General features: G+C 49.0%; 1 protein-coding gene across 2 annotated transcripts in view; it reads right to left on the reverse strand.

The window, feature by feature from the left end:
* Positions 1-22,676, reverse strand: part of Elf4 (E74 like ETS transcription factor 4) — a 45,269-nt gene that overhangs the window by 14,069 nt on the left and 8,524 nt on the right. For both annotated transcript variants that reach the window (XM_040744590.1, XM_040744591.1), the window contains exon 2: positions 1,978-2,260. In XM_040744590.1, the coding sequence (XP_040600524.1) occupies positions 1,978-2,049 (72 nt within the window). In that variant the 5' untranslated portion in view covers positions 2,050-2,260. The remainder of the gene's footprint in view (positions 1-1,977; positions 2,261-22,676) is intronic.

Genomic DNA, 22,676 nt, shown 5'->3' on the forward strand with positions numbered 1-22,676 from the left:
TCGGAGGCTATCGGTCCAGCCCGGCCTTGAACTCACAGAGATCCGCCTGCCTCTGCCTCCCGAGTTCTGGGATTAAAGGTGTGCGCCACCACCGCCCGGCCACATGTTTTGTTTCTTAACCTAAGTCCATTCATGCTCCTTTCCTGTCCGTCCGTCCATCTGTCTGTCTATCATGGTTTATGTGTTCTTTCATATTTCTGTAGAGTGCAAGGCAGATGAGAATGACAATGCACTGGATGGAGACTGTTGCGTGGGGAAGCTAGGAACTGGTACCCTGAAGGGAAAATTTGCTCTCAGGGCTGGGGACATCTTAGGGTTATATCTGCGGTATGAAAGACGAGAGATGGGGGCAAGATGACAGAGGGAAGGAGGGAGGCAGGAGGAATAGAAGAAGGCAGAGAGCAAGGAAGACATGGAGAAAGGGAAAGAGGGAGAGAGGGTGACTAATCTTTGAGATCTCGGAGGCAGGTGAGAACAGATACATGAAAAGGTACGGAAGAGAGATACTTCTTTTTCTAGGCCAAGGAGATGGCAGTAATAACAGGATGCTAGAGATCAATGGGTAAAATAGGGCAATTGAGGGCAGCCTTGGCTTTGAGTGTGTATCGATTGGACCAGAGGCTGTCCAATGCTGAGGGTGGTGCCCCACACTGACAGAAGAGGGATGCTTAGAGTATAAAGCATAGGAATAGCTGTTGAAAGGAGTGGACACAAGTGAGAGAAGAAAATAGCACTGAGATCTGGGCGTTGGTAGCACACGCCTTTAATCCCAGCACTCAGGAGGCAGAAGCAGGTGGATCTCTGTGAGTTCGAGACCAGCCTGGTCTACAGAGTGGGTTCCAGGACAGGCTCCAAAACAATACAGAGAAACCCTGTCTTGACCCCTGCAAAAAAGAAAAACAAACAAATAAACAAAAACGAAAAGAAAAATAGCACTGAGAATCCAGGTAAGGTACATTTTTTCTTCCCTTCTTATCTGATGATGCCTTCCTCCAGACTGCACACCCCATCCAGAACAGACAACCAAGTGAGTTACAGCAGGCCAGAAAGTACAATGTGCTCAAGGTCCACTAGAGGGCAGCCTTTGGTAAGGCCAAAAAGAGTTTCCTCCCCCCCCCCATGGAGAACATCTGAATCCCTCGGAGCTTTGGAAATATTCAGCAGGATCTTCTCTTGGAAAAGGTTTGGGATGCATCAGCCAGATAGGGCAGTGGAAAGACTTGGATAGGTGATATTGTGTCCCAACTGAGATTAAAACCCAGCATTTTTAATTTCAACTCCCCCTTTCCTTCTTCCACACGTGGCTGCCTCATCTTTCTTCTGGTTGTGAGAGAGCTGAGTGGAAGCTGTGGACTGTCTAGCAGCACAGACAATGCATCCTCTTGGCTTCAGTGCAACACAAGGGATGGAGCAATGGGGACCAGAATGCCAGGATCCTATCCTACTTTCCGTCTTCCTCCTGTGTCATACCCTGAATCCTCGGGCTGAGAAGCCCACCCACGTGTCTAGAGCCATGAATCTGAGGATGCGAGAACTCCAGTTCCATGTTGTAAGTCCAGCTGCCAGTGCCCTCTCTGCTACGTAGTTGTCGCAGCAATTTTCTTACTATGACACTGGGGCTGAAGGGGAGCAGCAGACACCCGGCATCATGTTCAGTAGTATGTAAGCGTCCGCTTAGTCCCTTTTGCCAATTGGCTCACAGCTCAGCCAGTTTGCTTAATAATTACTTGGCCAGCGTGGTGACTGCATGTGCTGGAATGGCATGGAGCCAGCCAACTCACCGAGTGACCATCCAATGACACCTAGGAGTAGCTGGCTGGCAGGCAGGCCCAGGGCTCTGTCACAGAAGATACCTGATTGCAGTTTGCTGACTAGTTAGCGATCAATCCTCCTGGACTCACAGGCTGGCTGGCTGTGTGTCTATGTCCCCCTGGTCGCCCATATTGGCTGGCTGTGTTTTATTCCCAGAGGCCATACCTGGTGGATGTCATCCATCCCGTTGCTTGCGAACTCAAACACTAAATCACTGGGCTGCAAGGCAATAGCCATACTGGCTTCTGCCAGAGCTGACAGTGACTACTCCCCCGGCTCCCTGGAGCTTCGGTGGCTTCTTGATGCAGAGATGTTATTCCGGAACCTCACGATCAATCCACTACCTTCCCTGAGCCCCCGTGGAGGATATCCAGAGCTGGAGTGGGTGTGGCCTACGTCGGGCTCAAGACTGCATGCTGGGCTGGGCTAAGCCAACAGCAAGGGCAACCTGAGGAGAAGAGAGACACGGAGACAGTGAGTAAGTCGACTTCCGTGAGCTCTGAGGCCAGGTCAGCTGGTGAAGTGACGAGGCTCTGCTGTGCCCAGACAGACTTCCAGCGGAGTGATGACAGAAATGGACCTGGCCTGCCACAAGGCAGTAGCAGGAGACATCTCCATAACTGTCCTGAGAGTCCTGTAGATGTGGGTGTGAGGGGCCCCACGGTGTTCAGTTTACCTCAGAAGTGAGGCCCAGCTGGCTCAGAGGAGCAGTCAGCAGAGGAAGAAATGTCTCACTTGGGTGGAGGGGACAGGCGTCATGGCCAGTAGGTCATGTGCCTTGCATACTCATGAGCAGCCCTACCCCCAATGCCCACGACAGGGTGGCCTCGGCGCTGTGCTTCATGTGGGTTTGTGCTCTTGGCTTAGCTTTGCTTTCAGTTTCAAGACTGAACTGTCACCCTGGGAACTTGTGGGGAGAGCCCTGGCTGGGGGAGGGGTCAGAAGAACCTTCCTCATCCTCTCTGGCTGGCCCAGCCCCCATATTCCAGGAAACGTGTCTGCTGAAGTCTCTCCCCAGTGCCTCTTCAGCTAGTAAGGCCCTGCAGCTGCCTGTTGCTTCCCCTGCCTCTACTCATCCACTGCCAGAGCCCCTGGGTGCTTCTAGCATGATCACACCATGGTCAAGTCCCAGAGACCTGATCTCCAGACTCCCCGACAGCCTGCTCTGCTCTCCCACCAGAACACAATGGCCTTTGCACTGGCCCAGGTACCAGGTCTTTTGCCCTTTGGGTTCCTTTCAGTGTGTGATGTGTTTGCAATGTGTGGGTAACTACAAGCAGGCTGACTCAACCATCGGAGCCAGGAGAACACAGACTACCCACAAGAGCACACACCCCGACTCCTTGCCACTCTGTTAGCAGTGCCAGGGTGGCGAAAACCTTTCCCCGGATGGGACATAAACCAACAGATGGGGGGATGAAGAGGGGTGCCACAAGTGACCTCTCTGATGACAGCTCTCCTCCACAGGAGACACCCAAGCCTCTCCCACTTCCTTTCCGTTAGCCCACAGGGCTAGCCCCGCCCAGACTCCGCCCCCACACCTTTCCACCTACTCCATCAAACATACTGGAGGAGTTGCTCAGCTCAGCTCTAGCCATGAGAGTTGAGTTTCCCTTCGGATGGAAGACAGAAGTCTGCTAGGTCCATCCCCAGTGGAACTGTGGGGGTGGTGGTTATACCTTTGTTCTGGTTTCATGGTTCCACCTTGCCCCACCCAAACGCGCATGTGACCCTGTCCCTCAGTGGCCTGCAAGACCTTACAGTACCATTTGTGTCTTGCTCCCCTAGCCTAAGAGCCCTCAAGGCCTGCATTCCAAAGCTCCTGCCCTCCCACAGGCCAGTCTGTCTGCCCTTAGGAGACATTCTCAGGGGAATCTAATGAAAGGTGATCACTTTCATCTAAACCCACTTCGGCCCAGCATGAAACTTCTGCTTCTGCTCCTGCCCCGGGTCGTTCACTGGGGCCCTTCCTTTCAGGTTTGTTTGCCTTCTAGTTATGTCTTCCTAAGCCTGCGTTTCCTTTTCAAAAGTTCTGCTGGTGCTATTTGCCTAAGGTCCCTCAATGCGGTTCCCTTACCTCCCCTGTCAGACACTGGCTTGTGCTGGGTTTATGGAATGAATGCAACAAAAAAAAGGAGCAGCACTGGGCATGGTGGTTCATCTTTGCAACCCCAGTACTTGTGAGGCTGGGGTGGATAGATCACTGTGGCTCGGAGGCTAGCCTGAGCTACAAAAACCAGGCCTTTAAAGTATACGCACCGGAGTTCAGTGAAAAAAGCCAGGCCCAGTGAAACTTGGGCAATGTGACAGGCAGATTTCTGGGACCTGTTGGCTAGCTAGCCTAATCCCTTCCTCTCAAACAAACACCAAGGAGGACAATTCCTGAGAGGCTGACTTCTGGGCCTCCACAGGCATGATATACACACCTGTGGGTAGTATCAGTACATATGTACACCCACATGAACACACTGCCCCATACACACACACACAAAACCAAACCAAGTAAAATAGATAGGTAAAAATAAAAAAAGAAGAAAGAACAAATGGGGGAATGACTGGTACTTGCCTAGAGCATCTATTGTATATTTTTGGAGCTGGACATATCTAGATGTACACTGACTGCAGTTGAGGAGAAATGTGCAAACTTGGACATTAGGTTGATACTTTTTTGCATTTCTAATTCCAGGGGTGCACTATCTATCTGCTGCGAGTGTACAAACAGACCACAGGTATATTTGCACATTCGGGGTGTGTGCATGTGTGCCAAGTGTGGGGACATATGTGTGAGAGCCTCTGTGTGTCAAAGGGCTGCTCTGGTCTGGCCAGCTGCAGAGCCACAAGCTCAATCATAGGTTCCCCCTCCTGCTCCCTCAGGGCAGGTAGCCTGGGGTGCCTGGCTGAGAATGGCAAGCCCAAGCAAATGCTGTGCAGAACACCGGGGTGGGGGGTGGGGTGGGGGTGGGGGTGCACAGACCAGGCTTCTGCTGGTCCACATGGATGTGGGACTGTGTGCTTCCCAGGGAAAAAAGCCAACCCAGCATAGGTCTGGGGTCTATGAGTCTTCAGATGAGTGGTCCCCAGCCCTAGGCTCACTCTGCTATGCTGTGCTGTGTTGGATTGTAAGGAATCTTTAACCGTCAGCGTCGAAACAAGTCTGAAATGCGAGTGGTAACACCAGTAGCAATTCTTCTACACACCCGCATGTTCAAGTATCTAAACTCCTATCTGCTGCTGCTGGAAGATCTCAGAAAACCATCTCCGGTGATCTGCTTCTGCCTGAAGCTAGGGGAGAGGGAGCAGAGAGAGACAGAGGCAGCCTGAAAGACGGGGGGGTGCTGGGGGAGCAAAGCTAAGAAACCTACCATGGAACTTTTCAGTCCAGAAATTCCCCCTCCCCCTTCAAAAGTTTGAGGATTTGAAAGTGAGAGGTGGAGAAAGGCTCATTTGCATGTTCACTCACTCTCCCCCGGTCCCTCAAAATAACCTCCCTCTCCCAGGAACTTGAAACCAAAGAAGCCACCACCACAGAAGGCACACCCTGTCGGAGGTAGGCGAGAAACACACTGTTCTCCTGTCTGGGGTCCTCCCAGAGCCGTTCGGCTAGGCCGCAGCTTCGACGGTCACCTATAATTCCCCTGGACACTGGCTTTACTAGTGAGTGGAGGTCAGAAGGCGCGAATGGCTGCAGACAAGGTCCGTTCCCAAGTCTGTCTTACTGGAGTGGGAAATGATGCCTGCTAGAGACTCTGAAAGCTGAGGGCATAGCAAGAGTGTGTACCACAGGAGGGGGAAAAGGTCAGGGCGCTTGTAAACGCACACCTCTGTGCTGACGTTCGCTCGACTGCACTTCCAAACCAAAGGAGCACAGACGTGGTCTGCGTTGACTCGGCATCACCACAACTCGGCCCCCTTCGGAGGTACAGGCCCTTCCTGTCTGGGACTGGGCACCCATCAAGCCGCATCCAGCGCCCACTCTTGTAAGCCTCCCCAACAGGGGGCAGCTCTGCTGTGAAAGCCGTTCACAGTCTCTACCAAGTGACTTGAAATCCAGGCTCGATCAGCTGAGTCAATGGCTCTCAGAATTGCTGGTAACACCCATGGCATTTTCACCCACGCCAAGAAACATGGAGGCCAGATGGTCAGCTGGGTCACACAGCACAATTCTCCCCCAGTTCCTCATCCTCTCTGAGCCAACTGTCCCTCCTGAAATACCTCGTTCTCCATGAAACCTTTCTGGAATTCTTTGGAAAGGAAATGACAGTTTCCTTCATGTCATTTCCCACTCCTTCACTGTCCCTCCCCCAACAGCCACAAACAAAATGGAAGCTGCCCCAGGAACAGAACAGCTGTCCCCTCTGTGTAGAAAAAACAACCTTTCCTCTGGTTAAGCACAGCGGAGAGTGCGCCTGCTGCACCATGTGACCAGTGGCCTGTATTTAAGAGCCAGAGGGCCAGAGTCAGGAATCGGGTCTGCAGTCCTGGACACAGCAGAACTAAGCCATCTGCAGAACTCAAACCCACAACCTCGTCCCAGTGAGGCCTGCACTCTCATCAGCCAACTGAATCCTCTTTCTCGAGCAAGTGCCCAGCAAAGTGGCTCCAGACATAGCTATGTTGTCAGCTCCTTCTCCTTTGTCCCTTTCTGTCTACTGCCCCCTCCACTGGAGATGAAATCAGGAAGGGGGAGGGGAAAAGAAAGGTTTTGCAAGGTTGGGGTTTCTCTACGCTTATTTGCAAAAAAACCAAAAAATCCAGGTTCATAACCTGGGTGTGGTGGGGGCATGCCTTTAGTCTCCGTACTTAAGAGGTTCAGATTTGAGGACAAAGCCAGCTTGGGCTACACAGCAAGATCTTTTGCCTTTAAAAAGCAGTCAAGGACTGGAGATGTAACTCAGTTGGGAGTGTTTGCCTAGCATGTAAGCTGGGTAAAACTAGGCACACTGAGACACACCTTTAATCCCAGCACTTGGGAGGCAGAGGGAGGTGGATCTCCAGAACAGCCAGGTCTACACAGTGATTTCCAGGCCAGGGCAAAAAAAAAAAAAGCTGGGGTTTTAACTCGCAGCACTGCATAGAAACAGGCTTGTTGACACTTGTTATCCCGGCACAGGGGGCGGTTGAGATAGGAAGATCAGAAGTTCAAGGCCTAGGTTACATAGCACATTGAGGCCACCCTGTGCTAGACCCTGTCTCGAACAAAACAAAACAAAACCCTTCCCCAAACAAAACAAGAAATCAATAAAAAAATAAAGCAGAGACGTATTAAAAACAAAACAAGAAAACCCACAGAGGAGATAAGTATGAAAACCGGAAAGCTGTCACACAGAGAGTAAGTTTCAGGTGATCTCCAGAGGGCAAGGGGGGCGTGCGGGCGGGCGGCGGGCCCACCGCTATCCTGTACCCTCCACCCCAGGATTGTAGGAGCTGGAGGGTCCCAGCTGTTGGCTGAGAAGAAACAGCTCTCTTGGGCTGGGGGCCCTTCGGGGTGCAGTGCTGTCTCCCCCACCAGCGTCACCCGCCCAGCCCTTTGGGTTGTGGTTATGTACCAAGAAAAGCACTACAGGCGACCTAATATAGGAGAGGAAGGGAAGGGGGGGCTGACAAAAGGAACCAATTTCCTCAGTCTCTCTGAGAAAGCTCACTGAGCGCCCTCTGGAGGGTCTCAGGGTATGAGGCCAAGGTGGGAAAGCAGACTGCAGGAAGGGAGCAAGGCTAAGTGGCGGAGGCTACTGAACTCCTGAGTGATGGGTGGATTATGTTGTTGCCAGTTACAGCCTAGAAGGGGCAACAGAGGCCCCTGCAGACCCTAAGAGCATGGACCTTTCAGGTAGAAGACCTAGATCTGCCTTGGAACTTAAGCAAGTCACTACCCTACGTGAAGTGGCCCTACCTAACTGGTCCTAGGTAGGGGCTGTTGCCAAGGGCCAAATGAGTTAATGTAGGCAAAAGCTCCAGGACACGTCATTTGTTTTATTTTTTCCCGCCCTTTCTTTTAAGCTGTAGCTTTTGCTTTTGTTGTTTTCTTTTCTTTATGTTATTTTTTTTTTTTTTGGTTTTTACGAGACAGGGTTTCTCTGTATTGTTTTCGAGGCTATCGGTCCAGCCCAGCCTCGAACTCACAGAGATCCGCCTGCCTCTGCCTCCCGAGTGCTGGGATTAAAGGCGTGTGCCACCACCGCCCGGCTGTTGTTTACTTTTCTTGAGACAGGGTTTCTCTGTGGAACAGCCCAGGCTAACTCACTCTGTAGAGCAGGCAACCCTTGAACTCACATGCCTCTGCCTCACCAGTGATGCAATTAAAGGCGTGCCCCACCACCTTGTGAACTTCTGAGCCGAGGTATCAGTGTGTAGCCCAGGCTGGCACGTTCCTCATATAAATCCTCCTGCTTCAGCTTCCTGAGTACTAGGATTACAGGCATCAGTTGCTATACCTGGCTCTCAATGTATTTTTCCATTTCCTGCTCTGACTTACCATTTGTGGGGCTTGGTCATTCTGCTTGTTAAGTATTCCAAATGGCAGTGGTGGCACACACCTTTAACCCCAGCACTCTGGAGGCAGGGGCAGGTAGGGCTCTGTGAGTTTGAGGCTAGCCTGGTCTACATAGTGAGTTCCAGGACAGCCAGGACTACACAGTAAAACCCTGTCTTGAAAACAAACAAGCAAAACAGTATTCAGAATGTGTTGCCTAGATGGAAAGGAAGAAAGGGAAATGGATGTAGTAGAATGAAATGAAAGCTCATGGGCCATAACCAACAATTACTCCATTCATGGGAAAGCCGGGCACAGTGACACACCTACCTGTGGTCCCTGCTAGCTGGGAAGCTGAGGCAGGCAGATCTGAGTTGAGGGGGTTCAGAAAACATTAGCAAGACCTTGTCTACCCCCAAACAAAAAATAATAAAAAAAAGTATGGTCAAGTTGGGCGGTAGTGGTGCACGCCTTTAATTCCTGTACTTGGGGAGCAGAGGCAGGCGGACCTCTTGAGTCTACAAAGTGAGTTCCATTCCAAGACAGCTGGGGCTACACAGAGAAACCCTATATCAACAGAGAGAGACAGTAGAATCAGAACTTAACTTGGGGAGCAACTGAGGAAGGTCCTGCTGAACCTGAGGAAAGGCAGGGCATGGGAAAGCAATTACTTAGGAAGAGTAGTTTGCTCTGATTATAAAAGAGTCCCCGAGTGGGGGAAATGGAGCTGCCCAGGCTGGGCGGCTGAACTCAGGAGATGGATCCCACAGCCACCTCAGGAGAAAAGACTAACAATACATAGTTACAGAGACCCCAACGATGTGTAGTCTGTTGTCGATGGAACAACGGTAAAGGCTACGGAGCCAGGGAGATGGCACATGAAAGTCTGTCGACCTGTGTTCCATCCATGGAGTTCATGGTGGAAGGTGAGAGCTGACTCCCAAGAGCTGTCCTCTGACCTCTATCTGTGCGCATGCCTGTACATACACGTATGCACAGCAATAATGACAACAATGACATTAAAAGATATGGAGTGATCAGGGCAAGAAATAAGATTGGACAAGGAATTCAGCCTGAACCCTTTGAGGCAGGGATTATTCTGAAAAACACCAAAGTTAATGGGAGAAAAGATGCAGATGGACATTTTCAAAGCTACTGTCTTTTTGTTTGTTTGTTTTACTCAGAGCTTTGCTGTGGAATCGAGGCTGCAAACGACGAACCATCCTCCTGCCCCAGTTTCCACTTATGCTAGAGTTTCATATCACCTCTGAGCGGCTATCTTGTCTAGCCTAGGCCACAGGGCAGAAGGAACCTATGCAGGTGCTCATTGACTATAGGAGTCACCCGACCTGGTACAGAGGAGGAAACCACGGTGGCAGAGAGTTGCACATACTGAATGGATAGTACTAGTTTAGTACACCATGCCCAGTCTTTAGAAGTCCTGCTTGCTTCCATTGTTGGGGATATGAGGCAGGAACAGAAGCATGGAGCAAAGACTAATTAAATTCATTAGTGGATTTTTTTAGAAGCCAGGGTAATCTGTGACTGTGCACCGACAGGATATTAAGTCAGATAACTTTTTATTGAAGGGACAGTGTTCTTTGTCAAGGCCCCTGGCAGAGTGTGTCCTAGAAACTGATACAATGGCTCCTTGGTTACATCTGGGCCCCTGACTAGGAGGGGCTGTGGAGGGTATCCCTCCTGGAAGACCCCTTCCTCTACTGGCCATCCAAAACAAAGGGCAGAGTGCAGGGATCCAGGCACAAGATTCCCTACACTGAATGGATGGTGCCTCAAACACTCGACAGGAAGCATCCCAGTGGTAACTGACCAGACCAGAGACAGGCAGCTTTGGCTTCAAAATTCATGGAGAACACCTACCCTGGGTTTTGCCTTTTCACTACCCCCCCCCCACACACACACTACTGAAGCATCTCCTGAAACCAGGAGAAGCCTGTATCTCTTACCTGAGTTCCTGAGGGGCAGGGGGAGTGTTTGCTCAAGTTCACACTGACTTAATTAATCTTACTGCTCTCCTCATCCTCTCTGCATCCTCAACAGAGCTAACCCTTTCCTCTGGTAAACACAGCGGGGGCATCACTGGTGAAGTCTTTAATCCCAGCACTCGGGAGGCAGAGGCAGACAGATCTCTGTGAGTTCAAGGCCAGCCTGGTCTACAGAGTGAGACTCTTTCTCTAAAGTAGAAAAAGAGCACCAGGGGCTGGCAAACAGCAATGCAACCACACGTGCAGAACACATTTAGCTTCCTCAGCGACTCCCTGCCTTCACAACTTTGAATACACTGTCCTTTTGGCCAGCCATGCCCTCGTCAACTTCTGTGAGTTTAATTCCCTCCTGTCCTTCAAGATTTAAGTCAAATGTCACATTCTTTCTGAAATCTTCCCCACTTCCTCTCCACCTGGCTCTTGACAGACTAGCTTTACTTCTTAGATCCGAACAGTGGCTAAAAGGCCAAACAACTTACCGAAGAAGGTCCACAAGAATGGGATTTCATGACACATGAAAACATGTAATTCAAATTTCAGTGCCCATCAACAAGGTTGTATTGGAACATGGCCATGATTATAAGTTTGGTCACTATATGAGCCCCAAAGCCTGAAATATTTGCAGTCTGGTTTTTTACAGAAACCTTTGCTGACCCCTGGACTAAACACTCCACTCCACCTCGGTGTGAATAAATTCGTCAAGCTCGTTTCTGAGAGTGCCACAGGACTCTGGGTGGGGGGAGGTGTCTGGGGGAGGGTTAGGATGCTAAATACAAACTCAGCAGATTTCCATCAAAATGAGTTAGAGCCCAGAGAGCAGGTCTCGGCTCTGCCCATGATGTGACCTCAAAGAAGACACTTCTGCTTTGTGTGCCTTAGTTTCCTCAGCCACACACTGAGAGGTTAGGGTTGGCTGAGCTGAGGCATTACTAGCCCTATGAGCTAGAAGTCAGAGGGCCGCAGTTTCTGGCTTGCTGCTGACATGGTCCTGATCATTTGCTCTCAAAGGGTTCCTCTGGCCAGCTGTGCTTTTCTGCTGTCCCGGTGGGGGGGTAGGCTGCCTCACCCCACACTCACCTGCCCAGCCAGCTATTGCTTTCTCGGCTCATCTGTCGGCCTCTAACTCCCCTCCCTGCTAAGTGAAGATGGCCTCCTCTGAAGAAGCTTTCCTCTTTACCCACCCCCACCTCCAGTGGGCTGCATGAAGAGAGGCCTTTTGGAGAGAAGGGAGGTAGGGAAAAGGACTGTCACTTCTTCCTAGTCTCCCAGGGCTCACAGTAGTTAGGCATGGGCCAGGACTCAGGCAGCTCTCACCGCACCCCTGCTCTGTGAGAGGAAGCAGCCCCTCTCTACCACTTCCTGTCCCAGGGGTTTCAGCAGTTTCCCCTTCAGGGCCTAGTGGCCCTTGCAGCCCCGCCCCTGCTCTGCACAGGTCAGAAAGTGCAGAGAGGGGAGGATCCCTCACAGGAAGGCAGAGGAGACAGCTGTCTACACAAGGGGACGCCCAGCAGCATTTCCAACAGCCTGCCTCGTGGTGGGAGGGGGCCAGACAGGGAAGTATTACCTGGTGAAGGAACAGTTGTTTCCACAGCCTGGCTCATCACTTTACCTAGCCGTGCTCTTCAGAGATAAACAGGGTATGCCTGGTCTTTGAGGACCTGGGTTAAAACCTGGACTAAGGGCGCCGAGGTCACTGTCTGGTAGAGACTAGTAAGGGTGGCTACAGATAGAGGGACAGGTTGAAATGAGGATTCGGTGAAACCAGACCAAGGACTAAGGGTTGGGTTCATTTAGAAGAGCAGGTGACACTGAAATCAATGTGACATCATAATGTGTCAGGGGCTTATCCTTAGTGCCAGTGGGCAGAGGTAACAATGAAGAAATAACTATACTGTCTTTGGGTCAAAGAGCAGCAGCTCTTCGTGGGGAAAGGAAAAGAAGAGCAAATTCTAGAATTCCATGAGAGCTGCTGTTTTATGGGTAACTTCCATCTAAGCATCTCCCAGGAGTCCAAGCAAGGTGGTGCTCCCACTAGCAGGGCTGGGTACCTGAAGCCATTCTTTTAGACATATGACCTACTCCATGAGATATCCCCAAGGCTGTGGGTCAGAAAACTTTAGCAGCCCAAGGTCCTGCAATGCACAGCTGCCAGACCTTCAGGCCCGAGGCTAGGACTGCAGGAGATGGTTCCAGAAGCACTGGTGCCTGGTGTAAGAACCCAGCAGGAGATGGACACCAGTACCTGAATCTCCTCAGTGAGGTTACAGTATCTGTGCAAGCTTTGGAGACTCCAAGAAGTGACGCCCATCCATGACCAGCAGAGCACATGTAGGGATGACCCTGAAACCCCACTCGGCTCTGACAGCTCATCTTCCTACACTGTTGGCCAAGGACCCTACCCAGGCCAGGCCTCTTGACAAAAGAGCAGGGCCCTTCGGACCCAAGAGATGGGACAGCAGGTAAAGACACAACACCTGCTGCCAACACTGACGATGAATTTGGTCCCTGGAATCCGCATGGTGGAAGGAGAGAAGTTGTCTTCTCATTTCCACACAGGTGCCATGGCACACACATGCCCACACACATTCCTACACATATGACATAAAAAGTTAAATGACTCAGTGGCTAAGAGCAGGTACCGCTCTTACACAAGACCAGAGTTTGAGTCCCAGCACCCATGTTGGGCAGCTCACAACTAACACAAACCTATGCATACACTCAGAATTTAAAGAAATGTAGGGATGGGAAAGATGACTCAGCAGTTAAGAGTACTGGCTGCAGAGGACATGGGTTTGGTTCCCAGCATCCATGTAGCGGTTCACAACCATCTGTAATTCCAGTTCCAGGAGAGCCAATGCCCTCTTCTGGCCACTTCAGACACCAGGTCCACAAGTAGTGCAGTCATACATGCAAAACACTGAGTAAATAAATCTTTTTAAAATTCAAATATAAAATAAACTAATTAAATGTGAATACATACTCCCTAGGACCAAGCACAGCCAGTTCCCCTCAGTCAGTACCCCACTGTCCTTGAGGGTGGCTAACTGCTTCTTCAGTCCTGTGTTTTGCAGTGAATGCTACCTCACAGCTGGTCCAGGGAGGCCAAGAAAGCCTCAGAGGCAACATCTGGATGTGCACCTGGGCTCCTGCCAGTCCCTCCCTACATCTGCAGTGCACAGCCAGGACCAGGGTTTGGTTACACGCCGACTCAGAGCTCGAGGCACGTGTTTGGAAAGCACATCAAGCCTGGGCGGAGGGTGCTGGAAGCACTTGAGGTCGATGCCAGCTCAAGGCAAGCACTTGTGGAGTTGGCACCAGAGCAAGTACCGGGGCCTGGGTGGCGGGTGTGGCCACTGTGGCCTCAGTCATGGCTGCTGGAGGAGGGGCAGAGGGGCGTGGGTACTGGTTTAAATGTGGGCAAGATTTTCTCCTGCACTCTCTGATAGCACTTCAAGTTATTTCCCCTGCTGCTGGGGAGAGGGGCCAGACAGTACAAATTATAGAATGACAGGGTGGAGCACAGGGAAGGTGGCAGGGATTTACAGTTCTGGGTTAGGGACTGCGGGCTGCTGTTAGAAGTAGCCGTCTGTGAACACCAGCCCTTCCTTCTGCTTTCCTCCCTTCAGACTGAACCCAGCGCCTTTCACATTTGCACACGCGGCCAAGTACATGTCTACCACTAATGTCCCCAGCACGCCAGCACCTCTCTCTCTCCCTCTCTCTCCCCCCCTCTCTCTCTCCTCCTCCTCCTCCTCCTCCTCCTCCTCCTCCTTCTTCTCTCCCTCCCTCCCGCTGCCAAACAGGGTCTCACTACACACCCATGGTTGGCCTGGAACTTTCTCTGTAAACCAGGCTGGCCTCGAACTTATGGAGATCTGCCTGCCTCTGCCTCCCAAGTGCTGGGACTAACGGTGTGCGCCGCCACACTGGCCCTGCTTGGTTTCATGAGAGGGTGTTTCACTAAGTAGCTAAGGCTGCTCTGGAACTCAGGGTCCTCCAGCCTTGGCCTCTGCAGTGCTTGACTTGAGCTATGTGTCACCATGCCCAGGTTTCCTTTCATTTTTTTCTCCTTCATTCTTACACAGTAGCTCGACAGTAGAAGGACTAGAGCTGGAATCCAGGTTTACTTACAGTGGCTATTCTGTTTAAACTTTGCTTTTAGTGAAATCTATTTTGATGATAATCCTACTTTAACAATTCTATTTATTTATGTCTGACCCTACCTGGCTGGTCTCGAACTCACTTCACTATCCAGGCTAATCTCAAACTTGTGTTGATCCTCTGGCCTCTACTTCCCAAGTGGTGGGATTACAGGCCTGTGTCACCAACCTGGCTAAGAGATCCACTTTACAAACTGCAGAAAAGCTCATAAGAGATTAGGTAACATGAGCAAGGTCATATTACTTGTCAAGAATGAAGACAGAACTCAAATCCAGACTTATGTGACCTTGATCTTAAAGGCTGTACTGTTTCCTCTACACATATTGCTGGTCATCTGTTGGGACTGAAGGCTCAGAGCACAAGGAAGCCCTTCTACAGAAGCTGCTCAGACCCAGGACCTGTACCTCTTAAGGCCTCAATTCCAACTGGAGGTTATTCTAATAAATCAATCCTTAACTTCCCAGACCAAGACTCTGTCAAAATGGTGGCAATATCAACTTCGCTAGCTTGCTTCAAGCTCTGCTTAACTTCTATATCTCCATGACCTGCTCTTACCAGAAAATTTGGGCTCTAGACCTAAAGTAGTCATGATGTGGTCCCTGCCCCATAAACACACAGTCACACTCAGCTTATACATAATGTTAAGTCTAGGTTCTTATCTTAGGGTGTTGGTTCACGTATTTATTCAAATATTTATGGAAAACCAGCTCTCATATATGTCAGACCAACAGCCAAGGGCTTGATCACCTGCCCTATTTTTCGTTTGTTTTCTGGTAGGGTCTCTGGATAGAAGGTTCCAGTAAGCAGAATTAGGACATCTTGATCAACTGGCTGGACTTTCACCTCAAAACACACTATATAGTATTTCTAGGAAGTATTCCTTCAGAACTGAGGCCCTGAAGATGGAGGGAAATTGGGAATGACTAATGGTTGTGGTACTTTTTTTCTTTTTCTTTTTTTTTTTGAGGGGGGGGAGGTTTCGAGCAAGGGTTTCTCTGTGGCTTTGGAGACTGTCCTGGAACTAGCACTTGAAGACCACGCTGGTGTTGAACTCACAGAGATCTGCCTGCCTCTGCCTCCCGAGCGCTGGTACTAACAGTGTGCACCACCACCGCCCGGCTGGTTGTGGATTTCTTCCAGGGATGAAGAAAATAATGTGGCTCCTACTGATGAATGTGCAAGTCTATGAATGCTAAAAACCACTGAAGCATATGTCTCTGCTGGGTGACTTTGAGTATTTCACAACTACTTTTACTTATTATTGTGATGTGGGCGTGGAGGACAAAGGACAACACTGTAAAGTTTGTTCTCTCTGCTGGGCAGTGGTGGTGCACACCGTTAGTCGAAGCACTAGTGAGGCAGAGGCAGGTGGATTTCTGTGAGTTCGAGACCAGCCTGGTCTACAAGAGCTAGTTCCAGGACAGGCTCCAAAGCCACACAGAGAAACCCTGTCTAGAAAAACAAAACAAAACAAAAGTTTGTTCTCTTCTTCCATCTTTCCCTGGATTCCAGGGATTTAGCCCGGGTTTCCCGGTTTGCATAGCAAGCTATGCCACCTCAGAGACAAGACAGATTTTTAATTTATTTTTTCTAAATTTTTACTAGTTCTGAGAATTTCCTATGATGTGTTTTGATGACACTGACCTCTAACTCTTCCAAGATTCACCTCTTCTTTCCTGTCCACCAACTTGGTCATTTTTTAACCCATCAAGACAAATTTGTGCTGCCCAAATGTTCTTAGATGTGTGATCCACTACCAGGGGGTAGTTACACTCTTAGAGATTTTGTTTTGCACCGGTTGTGGTGGCGCACGCCGGTAGGATTTGCTGAAGGAGATTTTGTTTTGCTTGTCTGCTTGTTTTGAAAGAGGGTCTCATGTAGTCCAGACTGGCCTCAAACTCACTGTGTAGCTAAGGCTGGCCTTGAACTCCTGATCCTCCTGCTTCCGCCTCCCAAGTGCTGAGGTTCCAGGCACACATTACCATGGCTGGTGAAAACTTTTATCTTTCTAAAATTTTTAGAAATCTCTGTGGCCCAGAGAAGGGTCTACTCAAGGCCACAGACAAGCAGATGACTTGTGATTTATGACTCGGAGGCTCTTTCCTCCTTCCAGGCATCCTGTAGCCTTCAGCAAGGTTAACTACGGGTCCAGTGAGTATGCAGGCCACATCCAGGCCTATGTGGGAGGGCTGGGGCCGGGACCTCCCACACTAGGGAAGATGGTGGGAGCTAGGGCTTGAATTTCAGGTCTGCAGCTCAGGTGACCCAGCCCCTGTGCCTCTGAATCCCAGTTTCCCCATCTGGAAAGTGAAATGTACAGGTCTGCACGAGATCTGACCCTCTGAGGCTCTAATTAAAAGGCACTGCAAGACAGAGCAGAAGAGCATCAGCCACACGACTCTTCTTCGCGGAGGGCCGCAGGAGGCCTTTGACACAATTGACACAATCCTGTGTTCCAATCAATGCTCCTCACAGACAGCGAAGGCGAGGATGTTTCCCGTAAGAAACAAATTCACGGACAATTGTTCTGGACCGTTTGTCCATGGGGGTAGTTTGGCTTTACTCGCCCCCACCACATACACACACCTTCTCTGCAGCGCTAGATGGTACAGCAACGCATAACAGGGACCATTGATCACGTCCCTTTGAGATGGCAGGAACCAAGATCCTGGCTTAGTGCCCAGGCAAGCAGCCCCACCTTGTACCACGTTTGCCTCCCGGTGATAGTAGAGGGAGCAATCACTGGTGGCCACCTCTCTAGCCCCTACTGGACAGGATGTTTCCACATCGAGCCCCACTTCCTGCAGCTAGGCCTGGCCTCCAGTTTCCCCCTTCTCTTGCCATCTGGTAGCCTGCCCTCTGCCTCCCCACCGCACACACTTGCTGGGTGTTTACAGGCCGCCTAATCAGCCTGGGGAATCTGGGCCTCACCCAACCAGGGCCCCGCCCAGCTCAGACAGCCTGCCCAGAGCCCTACCTGCTCCTTCAGCTGCCCCAAGCCCCCTGGCAGGCGAGGGGTGTGGAGGAAGGCTCGCTGCCTGGCACCAGCCCTTAGTGCCTGGGGCCCTGCCTGGTGGGTTAAAACCTGACTATGCAGTGTTTTATCCAGCTTGCCCAGGCTGGGGGGGGGGCAGGCATTCTTTTTCCAGTTGGCATCTCTATCTGCAGGCCGTGGGGACAAGAATAAAATGCCTGCAGTGCTGTGGAGATTCACCTTAGCCTTCAGTGCCTTAGCCTCCAAAAGATAAGCCAGGGCAGCACGATACGGGAAGGCTCTCAGAGTCCCGGCAGACTGCCTCCCAACAGGATTGAAGCTAACGCTGCACTCTGAGTAACTGAAAGGAAAGATGGGACCGAATAAAAGGCTGTCGGCTGAGTACGGTAGCAGAGGCGAAGCTCAGCAATCCTTTTAAACAGGTCCCAAAGACTCTCCGTACCACTCCGGGATCTGGTCATGCCCCAAAATGCCAAGATGAGACAGAGCTGACCTCAGAGCGAGTCAAAGGGTCTCTCCTCAGAACACGAGGGTCTGGCAATTACTTCTCAAGTGTATCCGAAACGGAAGAGAAAGAGACAGGGGTGGCAGGCAATGAAGGTGCTGCAGGTGATAGGATTTCCCTTCCGCCCCTTCTCAAAAGTTACACTCACACCTACCTGGAGGCAGGGCCCACAAAGAGAGGGCCTTTCCCCTAAATATGAGCAAGTCTCCCTCGAGGAGTCAAAGCTATGATTCAAACCCCACTCATCTGCACAGGCTTCTCTGCTGTTTTTATCATTGACAAATGATAAAAAAATATATATTTGGGTCCAGTAGATTGAAATATGAGTACCAGACAGGTACAGTGACAAACATAGCATCTGGGAGGCAGAGGCAGGTATATCTCTTTGAGTTCCAGGACAGTCAAGGCTACAAAAAGAGCGAATGTTTTATTTCAGGGCTGGGATTGTTGTTCAATTGGTAGAATGCTTGTCTAGCAAGCCTTACTTCCATTCCAAGCATCATATAGACTAAGTATTGTGGTGCACACCTATAATCCCAGCACCGAGGAGTTAGAAACAGGGGATCAGAAGGTTAAGTCCACTCTGTTATATAATGAATTTGAAATCGATTTGGACTACATGAGACCCTTTCTCAAAAAAAAAAAAAAGACAAAACAAAACAAAGCAAAAAACTAGGTGCTGGGTGGTGGCGGCACACACCTTTAATCCCAGCAGGCTGGAAGCAGAGGCAAGCGAATCTCTGTGAGTTAGAAGCCAGTCTGGTCAACAGAACTAGTTCCAGGACAGCCAGAGCTATTACACAGAGAAACCCTGTCTCGGAAAACAAAACAAAAAAATCCAATTTAAGCCGTTTGCTGTGGCACACTTATACTTTTTAGTTCCAGCGTTTGGGAGACAGAAGTAGATCCCTATTGAGTTTAAGATCAGATAGGACTACATGGAAAGAGCCTGTCTTTATATATAGACTTTAATGTGGGGGTGACAGAAAAACTGCTAAAACAGTTTTGCCGTTACTGTCACAGGGTTCTTGAAACCTCAGGTTCCCATTCTCTAAGAGGACATTTCATGGCTCTCAGGGCTCCCTACAGGCTTAGGGTCTGCTCCGCATTTCTTCCCTCTATCAAAAACTTTTGGCTGAAATTCCATCTCTACAGAAAGAGCCTTTCCTACAGTTAGAAGTGGAGGGAGGAAAAGCTTTGCTCGGGATGTGTTATATCAGAGAAGAATAACAAAAAAATAAAGTGACACATGAAAATAAATAAAATTTTAAAAAGGGAAAACTCATAAAGTAGCGTTGATATGTTGGCAGCTGACATTGGATAAAAGGGTTATTTCTTTTCTGAACACATTTCTTTTTCTTGACATCAGGTTTTGAACTTGCAGTCTTCCTGTCTCAGCTTCCCGAGGGAAAAGATTATAGGTCTGTGCTGCCATAGTTGGTTTTCTCTCCGTTGTTTTCTTTCTTTGCCCAGGTTGGCCTCAATCTCCTATACCGAAGCTCAAACAATCCTCCCTTCTCAGCCTCCCCCACTGCTGAAATATAGGCATGCCCCAGTGTACTGGCTTGCATTCTCATTTTCAGACACCATCTAGAACTACTAGGCTTTTACCTAAGGTGTCAGGGTAAGTTAAGTAGACGGGTGAGTCAGTCAGCAGGCAAGTTAGCAAGTGCTTGTTGGTAATGCTGTCTTTTGTCCCGCCATCTGCGACCCTTGCCCGTGATCTCTGTTCTGAAGCTATAAGGGAGGAAGTGTGGAAACCTGGAAAAAAAAAACTAAAAAAAAAAAACTGTGCTCCTCTTTACTGGGAGGAAGAAAGATCAAGTTCCAGTCTTGGTCCTGCCTCCACCTAACTCCTCCCTCAGCCTCTGAGATGGTGCCAACTTCTTCAGGACACACATTGAGATCTGTGGCCGTGGCCACAAGCAGCTGGACTCCGACTCAGCACAGCCCTAGAGTCCAAACTCATCTAACTTGGTTTCCAAAGGTCCTTAGCAGTCTGACCCCACCCTACCTACTCAGCCTCGTTCCCATGATTTCCCAACTCAAGCTGGGCTTCTAGCCCAGTGGTCTCCTCATGGTCCCCTGAGGGAACATTCCAGCCTCATTCATGGAATTTCTCAGGCTTGCCATCCCTTCGTGATCCTTTTTGTCTAATCAAACAGTACCCATCTAGCATGGTCCCAAACATGTCCCCTAACCTCACAGAGCTGTTTATGTTCGAGTAATTACAGGCCACACCCACAGACCCCTCCACTTTAAACTCCCCAGAGTCTTTAAGTTCTGTCACAAGATCTATTTTGGCCCACGTGGTCTTGAATTGCTGATTATTTTGTGTATATCTTTCCTTCCTCCAGCAAGAAGTAAAATCCATGAAATCAAGCTGTACTTGATTTTCTTTTCTTTCCAGCCTACATCTAGCACCCATGAATTAAGCCCATGTAAATTGTCAAGGTACAGGTTCTAACTGATTTGAAGATTACAGTCTAGAAGAATGGCTGGCCTGCAGTTGGGAGACAAAGGTCTCGAGGACTCAGATATTACTTTTCCTCTCTTGCTGCAAGCCCCTTTCAGAGGAACAAATGCCAGATGGAGTTATTTACCCAAGCACCACTGAGGAGACAGTTGATAATCAGGTTATCATCAAAAGCATTACCTTTTTTGTACAAAAGCACAGCCCCACCCTGGGAATACTGGGTTCTAGTCATATTACTGAGCCCTTGGGAACGGTGTCATGATTCTGAAGCAGGTCTACGATCCAAAATGATGAGAGAATGGGATATGAGAAAAACTATATGAGGTCGCTGCGTGGTAGTGGCACATGCCTTTAATCCCAGCCCTCAGGAGACACAGACAGGCAGGTAGGCGGATATCTGTGAGTTCGAGGCCAGCCTGGTCTACGAAGTGAGTTCCAGGACAGGCTCCAAAAAACCAACCAAACAAACAAAAACTATATAAGGTCAAACATTTTTTTTGTTTTTTTGTTTTGGTTTTTGAGAAGGGTTTCTAGGTGTAACAGCACAGGCTGGCCTCAAATTCACAGAGATCCACCTGTCTTTACCTCCCAAGCCCTGGGATTAAAGGCTTTCGACACCACAGCCCGGCTTATTGTTTTTGTGTGTGTGGCGGGGGACTTCAAACTCACCATTCTCTACCTCAGCATCCAAATAGTTAGGGCTACAAGTCATGTGCCACCACACCCAGCTAAACTTTGATTAAGGAGATCTGCTATCTTGGTAGACATGGTTGAAAAGGGCTAGGCTAAGCATGTATACAATGATGTATGGAACAAAAAACGGACAGAACCAAAGTCCTATTCTACAAATGCACAGTAAAGTTAAGGTACTCTTTAACCACAAAACATCAGCAAAAAGCGTCATCTAACAGTAATATCAGGCACACACCTGGTTATAAGATTCAAAAGCAAATCCAGGAGTAACTGTTTCAATAATTAATGCAAATAGGGTATATTCAAGTATTAAAAGAAAACTATACAGACATTTTTAAACGTCATAGGGTATTGCAAAGGACTTAAAGTAACTAAAATCTGGGCTTGCTTGCAAGAGGGCACAGCAGGTGATGACCAGTCCCTGGAACCTACCATGGAAGGAGAGAACTGACAGCCGAAAGTTGTCCTCTGACCTCCACATGTATTTGGTGGTGTGAGTGTGCGCCCATATGTTTCACACACACACAGAGATACATACACACATACACATGCACACACACTAAAAATTTTACATGACTTTAAAAACAATCAAATTAAGTCTGGGAAAGTTCTTTCCTAGCCCACGCAAAGCTCTGAATCTCTATACTGAAAAATTAACACAAAATGTATCATACACCAAAACTCGAAGCCTAAAATTATAAAAGAAAACATATGAGGAAATAGTTGTGATTTCAGCCTGGGCAGAGTCCTTAGATATAGTCCTGAAAACATGATCTATAAAAGGAAAAATGAAGGCTTAGGGCATAGTTCAATGGCAAGGCGCTTGCCTAGTATGAACAAGACCCGGGGCTCAATGAGGAAAGAAAAATAGTGATTCGTTGCATTTTGGCTAAGACTGAGTGCAAAACGAAGACTTCTAGAACTAGACAGTAGCATGCAACTGTAATCCTAGAACTCATGTTTGTAAAGTGGGAATCTGATGGAGGTCTTGTATCTGGGGTCTATAAAGGACTTTCTTGGCAACAGACTTGAGCAGACACTTCACCAGAGAATAAAATGAATAAAATAAATAAGAATAAAATGAATAAGCACACAGAAATGATTAAATTAGTGGATCATTAGGGAAATGTAAATTGAAATCACAATGTCACATAATGTCACATTTATGAAGATGGCTGAAGGTAGAAAGGCCACCCACCCTTACATACCAGTGTTAGTGAAGATGAACAACTTGGGCTTCTCACCCTTTGGGGGAGGGGATGTCAAATGGTAAAGCCAGTTTGAAAACAAAGTAATAATAGTTTCCTTAAAATAAGCTTCACTACTGTTACTATCCAGTTACTTCTCGTCCAGGTATTTAACCAAAAGAAAAGGAAACATAAAGCCATAAAAAATTTGCACACAGATGTTCAGAGCAGCTTGGTTTGTAATTGTATTTTAAAACTGGGGGAAAAAGCATCAAATATCCACAGGCTGATGAACAGATAAACAGTGTGTGTTTTATCCATACAAAGGAATGCTACTTTGCAATAAAAAAGAATGAAACATCCGCCAGGCAT

The sequence above is a fragment of the Mesocricetus auratus genome, unplaced genomic scaffold (assembly GCF_017639785.1).
Source record: "Mesocricetus auratus isolate SY011 unplaced genomic scaffold, BCM_Maur_2.0 Super-Scaffold_100003, whole genome shotgun sequence".
Taxonomy (NCBI): domain Eukaryota; kingdom Metazoa; phylum Chordata; class Mammalia; order Rodentia; family Cricetidae; genus Mesocricetus; species Mesocricetus auratus.